Below are 13550 nucleotides of genomic sequence, written 5' to 3'. Positions count from 1 at the left end.
CCCTTGTCAATCTCAAGATGCGTTTACAGTATGGGAAAACAAATTACGCAGAAATTAGAAGAGACGGTTGAAAAATGCAGTTATTTTTCACTATGATTGGACGACAGTGTCGACCAGAATGACAGCAGCCAACTTTTGATTTCCATACGTATTGTGATGAGTTGGGCAGGGTAGTAAGATAAATTAACACTAGACTGGTAGCTTCTATACTTAGATTTGTTATCTAAGCAGTAAAACTACACAAGACTAACAAGCACATAACTTTCGCTTATTCATAACACACACTTACACAGTTTTTTCTCTCTCTCTCTCTCTCTCTCTCTCTCTTAGTTTCTCACTTGTTCTAACACTACAGATTATTTTTACAAGCTAAACAGTTATGTCATGAAGTCACACATCACGCGCACTTGCACCCTAGGGCAGTGTCCACTGTATTTCAAAAGCGGACGCACACTACAGTTTTACATTCACACACAAGGTCCCACATCGCACGGCTACAAGTTTCCTCCTTCGCCATCAGTTCGCACTGTAACACTATAGTCCGAGAGTCACGGCGGATCACGCACTTCACAGCACTGGCAGTCTCTCATTGACTCAACTCAGGACTGAACCACACCAACCACAACCCAGGCAAGTTACTACTGTCTTATATATCTGTGCCAGTCTTTCCAGAACAGTGCAGGTGCTGGGTGTATCCAGGAACCTCGCGAGATGGAAGACTCCAGGTTAAAAGTCTCATCATTTCCATAGTCGTACGCAGCGCTACCATGGACGGAAGCAAGGAGGCCGGTCTAGCACTTAAACGTTGTGCGTGATTGGCATGGTCGAAGCGCAAGCAGGTGGGCCAGTACGATGATGTCCCCAGCCCCTAGCAAGTTGGCATGGTGGACGCTATAACCATTACAGTAAGATCTTCAGTAATTTCTCAACACAAGAAGAACTTCTTGATTTGCATTCTTTAAGTTGAAGCACAAAGCAGTAAAAAGCAGAAAATGAAACTGAAAAGCAATATGGCAGTTTTGAAAAGTGTTCTTGTATTGTGACTAATGGTGCATCATTTATGAGAGGAGGAGATAAAGGACCGGTAGGCCTAATTAGGAAAGCTGGGATAAGTTGCCCAATGTTCCCTTGCATAATTCACCAAGAGACATTGGGTGAGAAGTCAGTAAACCAAAGCAACGCAAAGAATATCTTGGTGACAGTTTCCAACAAGATAGGTGGTGGCAATAAGGAACAACTGCACTACAGATTTCAGAAAATTTTAGATGAGGTGCAAGCCCCATGTAAAGATATATCACTCTACACAAATGTACGCTGGCTAAGTGCAGGTAAATGTCTTCAGAAATTTTTTTTTTTTTTTTTTTTTTTGCTAGTTGCTTTACGTCGCACTGACACAGATAGGTCTTATGGCGACGATGGGACAGGGAAGGGCTAGGAGTGGGAAGGAAGCGGCCGTGGCCTTAATTAAGGTACAGCCCCAGCATTTGCCTGGTGTGAAAACGGGAAACCACGGAAAACCATTTTCAGGGCTTCAGAAATTCTTTGCAATCAGGTATGATATTCCCGCATTTTTAAAAGATAGTACCAGATACAGTGAAAATTTTGTTCAACAAGTTGAAGACCCAGACTTTCTAAGGCAGCTTGCTTTCATGATTGACCTGGCAGAGTACTTGAATGACTTGAACAAGAGACTTCAGGGTAAAGATCAAAGAGTACCAGAGTCATTTGGTCATGTCAATGGTTTCAAAAATAAGTTGAAACTTTTCAAGTTAACTTTATCAAAAAATGATTTGACACATTCTCCATCTTGTCAAGAACTGTCAGGAAAAACTGAAGGCGGTATTTTTTCTGAATTTGGTGAAAATATAGAAGTTATTACTCATGAATTTGATCAAAGATTTTATGGCTTTGAAAATATTAAGTGTAAACTGCTCCTTTTCAATGATTCTTTGGAAATTGATAACCAGTCATCGAAGTATCAACTGGTACTCTGCGATCTTCATGCCAATCTGTTTCTTCAAGCCAGGACTGAGAGAGGGCTCAAACTTTTCAAACTTCTTCCAGAGGGTAGATTTCTACAGCTTAGAGCTTTTGGTTTGCAGCTTACCTCAATATTTGGAAGCACTTATATGTGAAAGTGCTTTCTCTAATACAAAATTTATTAAAAATAAGCTGTCCCAGTAATGATTCTTTGTTACACCAACTAAGAATGATAGTTAATAACATAGAAGTGGAAATCCCTGCTTTGGTGAGGGAGTCGGACAATCCTCAGCGCTCATGTTGATTTCTGCACGTTGGACTTTGGTAATGTATCCTATTTTAACAATTTGGTTTGCTGTATTTTACTGTTAAACATATCTGAGTGAAAATTTTTAGTATGTAGCCCTCAGCATGAATTGTCTAAATATTTTGGCCCCCAATTCCTCTGAAGTTGGACAGGCCTGCTCTAAACTCTACAAATATTTTAGAGGTATTCCATCGATAGCAGACTATTTAACTTTAAATTGCTCCCTAACCTCTACTACCTTACAATGGTACCAGAGTATTTCAAACTTAATCTTCATATTATGATCTTCCCTACTTTTAAAAGCTCCACTCAAGCTTATTCATTTACTAATGTTGTTCCAAGCCATCTCCCTTCCCTGACAGCTTAGTCGGGTATCTCGTCTTCTTACTCCTAAGTCTTCCCTGCCCAAAGTTTGCAACATTTTTGTAACAATACTCCTTTGCGTGGCTATTTCCCGTGCTTACTTTTTGGCTCTTTACCAGTTTGCATATCCAGTAGTCCTGGTGTGCATCCCATACACTGGAACAATACTCTAATTGGGGTCTTACTAGGGGCTTATACACCCTCCCCTTTACATCATTATTACAAACCCTAAATACCCTCATAACCATGTGCAGAGATCTGTACCCTTTATTCACAATCCCATTTATGTGATTACCCCAATGAAGATCATCAGGTACTTAGTGATCCCCATGATGTACTACCACCCCATAAATACAGTAATTTTAACCTTTAAATGGTTAATTCCCTAGCTTGGAGACTGGGTGTTTGTACTGTCCCCAACATCACTGCATCTCACTTACTACGCATAACACTATCCTCCTTCGCAATTACATGCGGTTTCCCATACACGGCAGATGCCGCTCACCCTCTTCAGACGGTCTGACTTACAAGGGCTGCACCAGGTGAGAACTGCCACACAAAATTATGAATAGAGTAATTAAAACTGAGAAGACTTTTCTTCTTGGTGAAACTTACAACCTGACTTTTCATCATGTTCACCATCATACCACTGTCTGTTATCCAACTCACAACACTGTCTGGATCTTTGATGCAGTCGCTCACAATCCTGTAACTTATATGCCGAAGAACTGAGAAAAATTGCCCAAGCTGAAGATACGCGAAAAGAGTCTCTTATGGATTGGCACATTCGATTGATACATCTCAACATAACGGATTTACTTGAAGCAACAAAGAATAAAAGGATAGAGGGAATCAGTCATCGACACTGAAGAGGATTTTGAATGCGGAAACTGTCTCCAAGAACAGATGACATATATGCCTTTTCTGAAAAAGTCTGATGGAGAATGGAACCACAGGAGCTGATTCACTCCGACATTTGCGGCCCTACGAGAGTTTTCTCAAATGGAAAAGCGCATTACTTTGTCACATTCACTGAACTGAATGGTGGGAAGTGAAGTTTCTTTGACAGAAAAATGTTGTTAATGAGTTTCAGGATTTCAGAAAACATTTGGAAAAGCAGAAAAATGCAAAGGTAAAAATTTCACAATCTGATAATGGTACAAAATACATGAATTCCCAGTTCAATGCGCTGTAGAAGAACACTGGGATCCTACAATGCCTGAAAATTCCACGTAACCTGGAACAAAATGGAGTAGCAGAATGAAAAACCGCACACTTATTGAGATGGCCAAAAGTTTATTAATGCAGTCCGGACTTAATCCCTCTTTCTGGGCAGAGGCTGCTGCAACAGCAAACTGCACTAGGAACAGGTGCCCTACAAGTAAACTGGCTGGATGAACTCCTTATGAAGCCTGGAATGAAAAGGTTCCATGTGTTTGTAAATTTGAAAATTAGGATGTGAAACTAGTGCATAAACCGATAGCCGAACATGGGAAAATTCAACCTCAGTGGCAAAAAAGGGCATAATCCTCTAATATGCGGAGCACTCCAAAGGTTTCAGAATTTGGATACCACAGGAACAAAAAGTGGAAATCTCACGTGATGTCAAGAGACATTTCTAACCTTATGAATATAGAATACACCCAAATCGATTATCAGAGATGTAACTGTAAAGTGGCAATGTGGAGGTACAACCACAACACAACCACAATCTGATTGGCCACCCAGAGGCCAAAGAATATTAAAGAGGGCAGTTCAAGAAAATCATCTATAGTCTGTAAAAAAAATGAATTTCACAGTGCTATGCAAAATACTGCCAGTTCCATGACTGTATGTTGGGAATTAAAAAGAATAGGGTTTCATGGTTAAGCAGCTGTCCATAAACCAAATATTTTTCCATCTTAATAAAAAGCACCACCTGGTGAGGTGTAAAGAGTGGCACCACTGGACACTGGAACAGTGGGAAAAGGTAATTTGGAGTGATGAATCATGTTATAAGTTGCAGCAATATGCAAGATCATCTAGAATGAAGGAGTTTTGGGAAAAAAGAAATTATGAAGTGTTAAAAAATGAACTTACTTTTTGATGTACTTATTTTTTGAAGATTTTATTGTATAAGGTTGATTTTGGTGCTCCAATGTGGGCATAAACAGTGTAAATAAATAAAAAAATCTGATGGAAGGATTTGAGTATGAAGAATGCCTAAGAAATGCTATCCACCTGAGCATTTATTACCAACAGAGAAGTTTGAAGGTGGTGGCATTATGGTGTGGGGATGTTTCTCATGACATGGACTCGGCCCTCTTGTAGGACGGCATGTTACTGTAAATGCAGAAGGATATCAACACATTTTAAATGCTTTGGTACTACCTACCATGGAAAATCAGTTTGGTGATAACCATGTTTACGCCAACATGATAACGCTCCAAGTCATAAAGCGGGCTCTGCAAACCAATGGTTAAAGGATATATTATTCTACAACTGGACAGACCCGCCCAGAGTACTGACCTAAACCCAATAAAACACTTGTGAGATTAGTTAGAAAAGCGAAAAACATTCCAGCACCTGGGAGAAAAGTCTTTCCATCAAAATGAGAACTGTAATAAAGGCAAAAGGCAGACTAACATCATATTAATGTTGAATATTAAAGAGTGTGTTACCAGGAAACCCTGTCTTCAGTTTGAGGTAGGTGTCTGGATAATTTTGATCAGATACTGTATGTCCAGTTTATTCACCCACAGTATGGCCTGTGTAGATATTACCACAAAGTTCTCCAGTCATCCAGAATATGTTCTCCTCGGATATTCTGCTACTACATGGATGGTTTGATTCGCTGAACCCATTACAGTTGGGGAAATTTCACATACATCACTCACAAAGCAGTGAGCCATATTGTCTATGGTTGGTTCAGGTTCTGTTCAGGGCAAGCTAAGTTCTTTGCAAAAGAATTAAAACCAGCAGAAGGGTCCTTGGTGTTCAAAAATTTCTGCCACTCCTTCAGAACTGCACTGCTCCATAGATTGCTATTCTGCCACTTCATTACAGGTTTTGCTGGTGAACATCTGAGTCATCTGAATCGTGGTGATCTCGATTTTAGGCAGCTGAACCCTACGGAAAAGTCCTGATAGATAGGAAGAGCTATGTTTGATGATATTCTGCTGTAATTTCTTACCAGGTTATTACAGTTTCTTATTCCTGGAGACTAAATACAACTCACACAAGTAATCAAAACAAAGAAGTAGATTTAACGGTGCCCCTAATGATATGCAAGGTTTGATTCAAAACTATGTTAATCTTAACATGTGGACTGTTCACCACACCAAAGAGCAGTACTCTGCTGTTGAGTATACAAAGGCCGTCAATGATATTTGCAGAGTGGATGCAGAAGCTCCCCATGTTTTTGGAGAATGTTGTTTCTTGTCTACAGTTTAGCACATTCAAGTATTTCTTGAAAGATAGTTAGCAGTCAAGACTAACTCCACGGTACTTTGGATTTGGGTTGGAAGTTACTGGTGTGCCATAAAGAGAGACTTTTAAAGTAACATTTGCCTGTCGGTTGTTTACATGGTAAAAACCTATTTTGGTGGTATTTAGTCTCAGACACCACTTTCTGAAGTACTTACTTGAGGTATAGAGATCTGCATTAAGAATGATCTCACTCTTTCTCTACAGGAATGCTGAGTTACTAACTGCCAGGTCATCAGTATTAGTGAACGGGCGAAGAGTGGTAAATGGAATGTACATGATGTACAAACTGAACAAAAGTGGAGACAGCACAGAGCCTTGAGGGATGCTATTGTAACTTTACTTCACTTACTACTTGTTACAACCTGAAACATTTTCTTTGACAAAATGGTGTTTAGTACCTGTACCATTAGCTTGCAAACTGTCAATTTAAGGAACTTCTACACAATACTTTCTTTCCAAGCCTCCATTAATATGCATAGTCAGCATTAGCTCTTGGTCTTCACAGCTCCAATGTAGTCTGAAACCAACCTGCTCAAGGCGGGGAGGGGTGAATGTCAAATATTTGTGGACAAATCCTATTATATATGAGCTGCTCCACGAGTTTGTAACAAGCACTCATCAAAGCAATTGGTCTAGCTATACAGACTATGAGTATGATGTTCAAGAAAAACTGACAACCCGAGCAAGTGGCTGCACAGTTTGGGTCCTGTAGCTATCATCTTGCATTCGGGAGATAGTGGGTTCAAACCCCACCGTTGGTGACCCTGAAGATGGTTTTCTGTGGTTTTCCATTTTTACACCAGGCAAATGCCCGGGCTGTACCTTAATAAAGGCAGTGATTGCTTCCTTCCCACTCCTAGCCCTTTCCTATCCCACTGTCACCATAAAACCTACCAGTGTCAGTGTGGCATAAAGCAAATTGTTAAAAAAAATGAAAACATTTTGAGTTCTTTATGCAGTGTCTTAAACATTCAGAATGAATACCGTTGAATTCTGGAGCCTTTACATTCTTCATCCTCCTGACTACTTCCAGAAGCTCAACATTCATGAATGTACTAGAAAACTTTGATGTTTCATGGCTCTGCCTCTTCATGTGTCACAACTGCTGTTTGATTTACCTTTTAACACTTCGTGTACAAGCTGTACAGCAGGCCACCTACCCCTGTGGACCAGACATTTTCTTACATTCCTACAATGGCAATGCACTTTTATAATAAATCAGTCATAACTCAATTGTTACTAGCTCTGCCTTAATAAAATTTGGCAAGGGGACTCATCTATGTCCCTACTAACTGTTGAGAGTGTGGTAGCATATGAAGCTTGTGGAGTGACACTTGGTAGAACTGGCAGATGTAGGGTGTTTCCTTCCTCATCTACTTAGTGCTGCACACTTTGCAGGACTTTGTGGGATATTTCTTCTTCCCTCCTCCTACAATCACGTCCAGCTTGTCTTTTTTCATATCATCTGACAGTCTCCACATGGGATCACATGGTGGAGTTCAGCTGGTGGGCTGCTTAGCTACACTGAATAGTGAACAATTTAAGGGCCATAGCACTATCTTTTTGCTCCATTTTATTAGTTTTTCTTCAGAATAGTGTAATAGGAGAGGTATTGGTCCACTCTATCTACACCTTTCATAAATTTATTATACTCTAAGATGCACAATGGCTTCTCGTTATGCACTTTCCTCTCCTATTTATACAAGAACCAATGGCACCTCGGTGCAATGTGCTTATCGTCCATTCCTCCTGCTTGTCCTTCCAAGTTTGGAAGAGAATGTCATCCTTTTGGCAGTAGATGCGTTCAACAGTCTTCAGTTTCTTTCTTGAATGAACAAAGATTTTGGGTTGAGATCTGTTGGCTCTAATGGTATCAGACTATTGTCCTCTTTTCAGTAAGGTCTCTGCAGAGGCTACACTGATGTTGCTGTAGTAGTCATCTTGGTACATGTGGTGATTTTTTGTCAAGAAAAGGTTCTGCAACATTTAGGATGGTTTTCTACATATCGTGTTCTGGCTTCAAAAACCATATGAATGCCGTATTTCACCGATTTGCCTGGATTATACATCCTGAACCCAAGTCGACCGATCCAAGGAATCATTGTCTCATCAAGTGACAATTCCTGAGAAGTTTTAAAGAGTTCTTTGAACCATTTTACAAAATGCTTGAAAACTGGCCTCACTTTGTAGAGCATATCTCCCTCAACATCTAAATGTTCGTTGTTACTTAAGTGCCATGAACACTATATCGGTTCCCAACAATTACGACTCATAAGTTTCCAAAATCATGAGTCCCAGTAATTGGATGGGTACTCCAGTAATCCCTGTTCCCGTCTTTCTTCACCTGCCCCTTATATACAAATATTAATAGCTAGGAATTTCTTCATTTTTTCCACTGAATTTTCAAGTTTTTAGGGGATTCCTTATATCTTTTCACATTTTGTTGGCAATAAAGATTAGATTGCTCAACAAAAGACTGAACAGTTCATCACCACATCAATTACTTCTCCAACACTATAAGGATCAATGGGATTATATGTAAGCCCATGATTACCTTGAAACAGTTCAAGATTTCTAGAAAGATCATGCTTCAGAAAACCATTCTCACAGTCAACATCACAAACATTTCCAATATTTATTTCCTCACTGTCCGAATCATAGGAATTACTTGACCTAGCACGTAAAACATGACAATTTTTAAGCACACTTGTTGATGTTGAAGGTCACAAATCACTTTCCTGATCACTTGAAATATCTAAATTTACTTCTGCAATACTATTTAAGCTCTCACAGCGTAATTCATTAATTACTTTCTCTTTCTTCAAACTAACCATGTTGACAAAATTTTGAGAACATGAAGAAATCCTGGTGTTATATTCATTGTAGTGGCAAAATTATGGACTAAAAAAATTATAAAAGTATGTTGTTTGCACCTACAATGTTTCTACTGAACACGACAAGAGAAAATGTTTGCACCAGAGAATGGAAGTAATTGTAAGACATAAAATGATTACAATATGTGTCAGGTTTCACTTTCATTGTTTATGCGATTTGGCCAGTAACTTGATTTATGCCCGGTTTCTGGAACGTGAGATATCGAACCTATAGCGGTATCGAATAGTTAACTCGTGCTTTGGTGTTGCACGAACATAAGATACATCTATCGATTCGATAAATCTCCTGCTAACTTAGAGGGCCCTGAGCAGGAGATATCTGTTTGTTAACTTGGTAACGCGTGCGCAGTACTTAAGTATCAGAAACTAACATTGTAGGCCTATTTGTTAAAATTCTCTATGGCTTTCTCATCTTCTTCTGACGAAGAAATTGTAGAAAGGGTCAACATTATAGAACGTAATCACGATACCCTTATCGTATTTGTATCTGTGACTGCATTCATGTTCATAAAAGCACTGGTACCAGTAACTGAGTATAATAGATAATTATACATTTATCGTAGCAGTCCTACTTGCATTGACAGTGAGCATATACTTTTATCGTGGGATTGTTTTAATTAACGATATTCCATTACAAGGAACTACGAGGTTATATAATTGTGTTAATTACCCAATATATATAGTTATACCGTGGTCAAACAATGTTCATATTTTTGAATAACAGGAAAGAGACTCCGGTACGGTATACTTAACTCTCAGTGTAAACAGGATCGCGCGTGGCACATGCTACTGGTGTGCATATTTCATTAGAAATTCTCAAACAATGTCAAATTCTTCTGACAGTCCTTAAACACTACGAAACTGTCACCCACGTCAGGAAGAACTAGTCGATTACAAATTTCTCGCTGCATGGCACAGAGGAGATAATGGGAGCTGCACAGAAAGCTCAAATGCGATGTATTACTTGTGCGCATGCGCCTGGCAATCTAGGTAACAAATCTAATGCATAAAAGCAAAGCAGTACGAGGGGTGGCATCTAGTGTGTATTAATGAAACTTGATCAATGAGCCAATAGTTGACAGTTCGATAAGTTAGCAGCTATTACGCTGTGCAACGCAGCGAAGATTTATCGAGTCGACAGCTGTAACAAAGCAATAGCTATCGGATAGATATCTCACCATTTCAGAAACCGGGCATTAGAGGTGAAAGCTGAGGTACAGTGGTACTTTACACAATTTCTTCAAAAGGCTCCAATCTTCCTGCTAGAATGCTTGAAGTTAGTGATTTGCAGAGTCTCCATCCATCTTCTTGTTTACCTTCATCTAAGTTATGAAGGTGGTCATCAGCTACATCACTTTGTTCTCCTGAAAGTTACTGTAGAACTTTCCACAAGCTTCATTCTGGCAGAAATATGATCCTTTATCACTCCCCTTGGAATGTGCCTTTTAGCAGCCAACATTAATTTTACAAACCTGCTGTAAATGTTCACATCTGGTGGGATTGATATGTTGTTATCAAGCTCAGCAGAATACTTTTCTCAGTTGGCTTTGCCAAAGTACCAGCATAGGAATTGAGATCACATCAGATAATAGGTAGCTGAATTCCAACTCCCAGGAGTACAGGACACTGTTGACTGTGTGGGAAGTTTACAAGCATTTTATGGAAAATAGGTAAGAAATGATCATCTAGGTCATTTGAAACAAAACATATCCCAGGGTTTGTTTCAGAGTTCCAATGACCAGAGTTAAAGGCAGCTTATCTTTAGGCTCAAAAATGAGATGAATCGTGACCAGTTCTGACCAGTGGAAAAGCTTTCCACAACACTGATCACTGGATGTAATTTTATGGACATTTCATATTTATGATTTCAAATATCTTTTGTGATCACCCTCCTAGACATCCACCTCCATAATGTAATGGTCCCTACACACACATGTAGTCAATGAGGGTCTGATGAAATGATAGATTTTGCATGGATGAACCAATTTTAATTCTAGATAGTATAATTGAAAATTATATCCTAGATTTCAATTTTGGTAGTAGATCAAATATCTTACCTGATCAATAAAAAAGAAACCCCTTGTTCCTCATTTCTTTCCCCATAAAATTAAAAAAACAGTTTAAGAGAAACAATGTAATCTCATTATAAATGAACAAAAATACATACCATCTGAATCCACAAGACGATTGTTTATAAACAGCAGGAATACCAACTTAGGAGAGTGATAATTCAGATTGGTAATATGTCCATGAAATTTGAATTGAAGCGTTTCATCCTCAGTCTCTACAGGTATTAACTCCCTGCAAATAAATTGAAGCACACCAGTAAATACAAGTTTATAAATCTTGTAAGTTAACAAGGTAAGAGCTAATTTTAGCTTATAAAAATTAGCCTCTAAAATGAACCAACAGGGTTGTCAAAACTTCAACATACACTGCTTCTGTGTTTTTCCTTCAAATAAATTTTCTTCAAAGCAATAGATCAAGTTGGACCTTGGTAACAAATACAAATCACCTTGCCAGTTCCAGAACAGATTCTCTGAATGCCTGCAACATTTGTCTACACTTTTGTCTATTAATGTGGGACGTTTTACTTTATTTACATTGTAACGATTTGGAACAACAAATATTTTAACAATGAATGGGGAAAAAAATGAATTGACTGATCTAATGGAGAGACAAAACTAGACATCCTGGGATTAAGTTAAATAAAATGGAAAGGGAAAGGGATAAAGAAACTAAGAAAAGAGTAAACCTTGTACTGGAAAGGTAACAGTAAAGAGAAAAGAAATGGAGAGGGATTTGTAGTGAATCAGAATGTTGATCTAATACCGAAGTTGAGTATGAAAATGAAAGAATTATAATAATGCACGTACATATAAACAAGTAACTATTGAAGACAGTACAGGTATATGCTCCACAGTCAGGATATAGCATGGAAGGAAAAGAAGATTTCCTCAATGAACTGGAAACACACATTGTTGGAGATGGGATCATGATAATGAGAGATCTGAATGCTCATGTGGGAACTGGTAGAATGGGATATGAGAATGTTCTGTGCCCACATGAGTATGGTCATAGAAATGAAGATGGAGAGAAACTGTTGGACTTTTGTAACAGAAATAACCTGATAATAAAGAGCACATGGTTTATGAAGAGGAATAGCCATAAGATCAGCCAATATAGTTGGGATGGACAGTATGGAACACTCATTGATTTTATAATAACAGACCAAGAATGGGGAAGATACGTCATCAACAGGAAGATAATCCCCAGTGAAAGTATGGAAGGTGATCATAGATTATTAATTGTAGAATTAAAACAAGTAAAATCCCTAAAATTGTATTGAAGAAGAAACTTTTTTTTTTGCTAGTTGCTTTACGTCGCACCGGCACAGATAGGTCTTATGGCGACGATGGGATAGGAAAGGCCTAGGAGTTGGAAGGAAGCAGCCGTGGCCTTAATTAAGGTACAGCCTCATGTAAAAATGGGAAACCACGGAAAACCATCTTCAGGGCTGCCGACAGTGGGATTCGAACCCACTATCTCCCGGATGCAAGCTCACAACCGCGTGTTCCTGACCACGCGGCCAACTCGCCCAGTATAAGAAGAAACTAAAGATCAGGATTTGGGAATTGCAGGAGCAGGATAAAAGAATGACATTCCAAGATTGTATAAAAAGGAAGTTGCCTAACATGGAAATACGAAGTGGATAAGAAGAGTGGGACAATTTAAGACAGACATTTGTGGAAGCAGCAACTGAGGTATGCAGAAAAACAAAAGCAAATGTTAACAGAAAGGAGAAATAGTGGTGGACAGACAAAATAAAATAAAAAGAAATAAAAGAAAGGAACAAGGTGAAGAAAGAAATGGAAAAGGAAAACCAAAAAATGTATCAGAGGGATGAGAATAAGATAGAAAGTTTTCATGTGGAATACAAAAGACTGAAACTACAAGTAAAAAGGAGTATCAAGGAAGAAAAGGAGAAATGTTGGAGAGAATTTACCAACAAAATTGAGCAAGATAGTTGAGGAAATCAGAAACTATTATACAGAGTAATAAAATTGAAAAGCATAAATCAAGAAAAAAATCAAGGCATTAGAGAGAGGAGATGGATTCATAGTACATGACGAAAAGGGTCTTCAAAAGGTGATGGCAAAGTATTTTGAAAAACTTTATAATGAGGATGACTGCTCAGAGGAAGGAGGAGATAAGAAAAGGGAAATAACAGATGGAGAAAAAGAAGAGAACCCAATAACATGGTTGGAAGTTGAAAGGGCAGTGAAAGCAATGACGAAAGCAAGTGGAAAAGACAAATTCAATGCTGATATGATTAAAGTAGCAGGAAGCATTGGACTACAATGGCTATACCGAGCCCTCAATGCCATATGGAAGAATGAAAAGATACCTGATGATTGGCAACAAAGAACCATTGTACCATTGATCAAAAAAGGAAATAGAAAGAAATGTGAAAATTATAGAGGTATAACCCTATTATCACATGGCTAAAAGTGATGGAGAAAGCCATAGGCAAAAGA

General features: G+C 38.7%; 1 protein-coding gene across 1 annotated transcript in view; it reads right to left on the bottom strand.

The window, feature by feature from the left end:
- The window catches only part of Mlh1 (DNA mismatch repair ATPase Mlh1), a 205953-nt gene that overhangs the window by 148566 nt on the left and 43837 nt on the right, over positions 1-13550 (bottom strand). Inside the window, exon 4 of the mRNA XM_067158893.2 lies at positions 11180-11313. Coding sequence (XP_067014994.1) covers positions 11180-11313 — 134 coding nt within the window. The remainder of the gene's footprint in view (positions 1-11179; positions 11314-13550) is intronic.

The sequence above is a fragment of the Anabrus simplex genome, chromosome 1, assembly GCF_040414725.1.
Source record: "Anabrus simplex isolate iqAnaSimp1 chromosome 1, ASM4041472v1, whole genome shotgun sequence".
Lineage (NCBI taxonomy): Eukaryota > Metazoa > Arthropoda > Insecta > Orthoptera > Tettigoniidae > Anabrus > Anabrus simplex.
The sequence above is the reverse complement of the archived record's forward strand: the minus strand, read 5'-3'. Positions and strand labels throughout refer to the sequence as shown.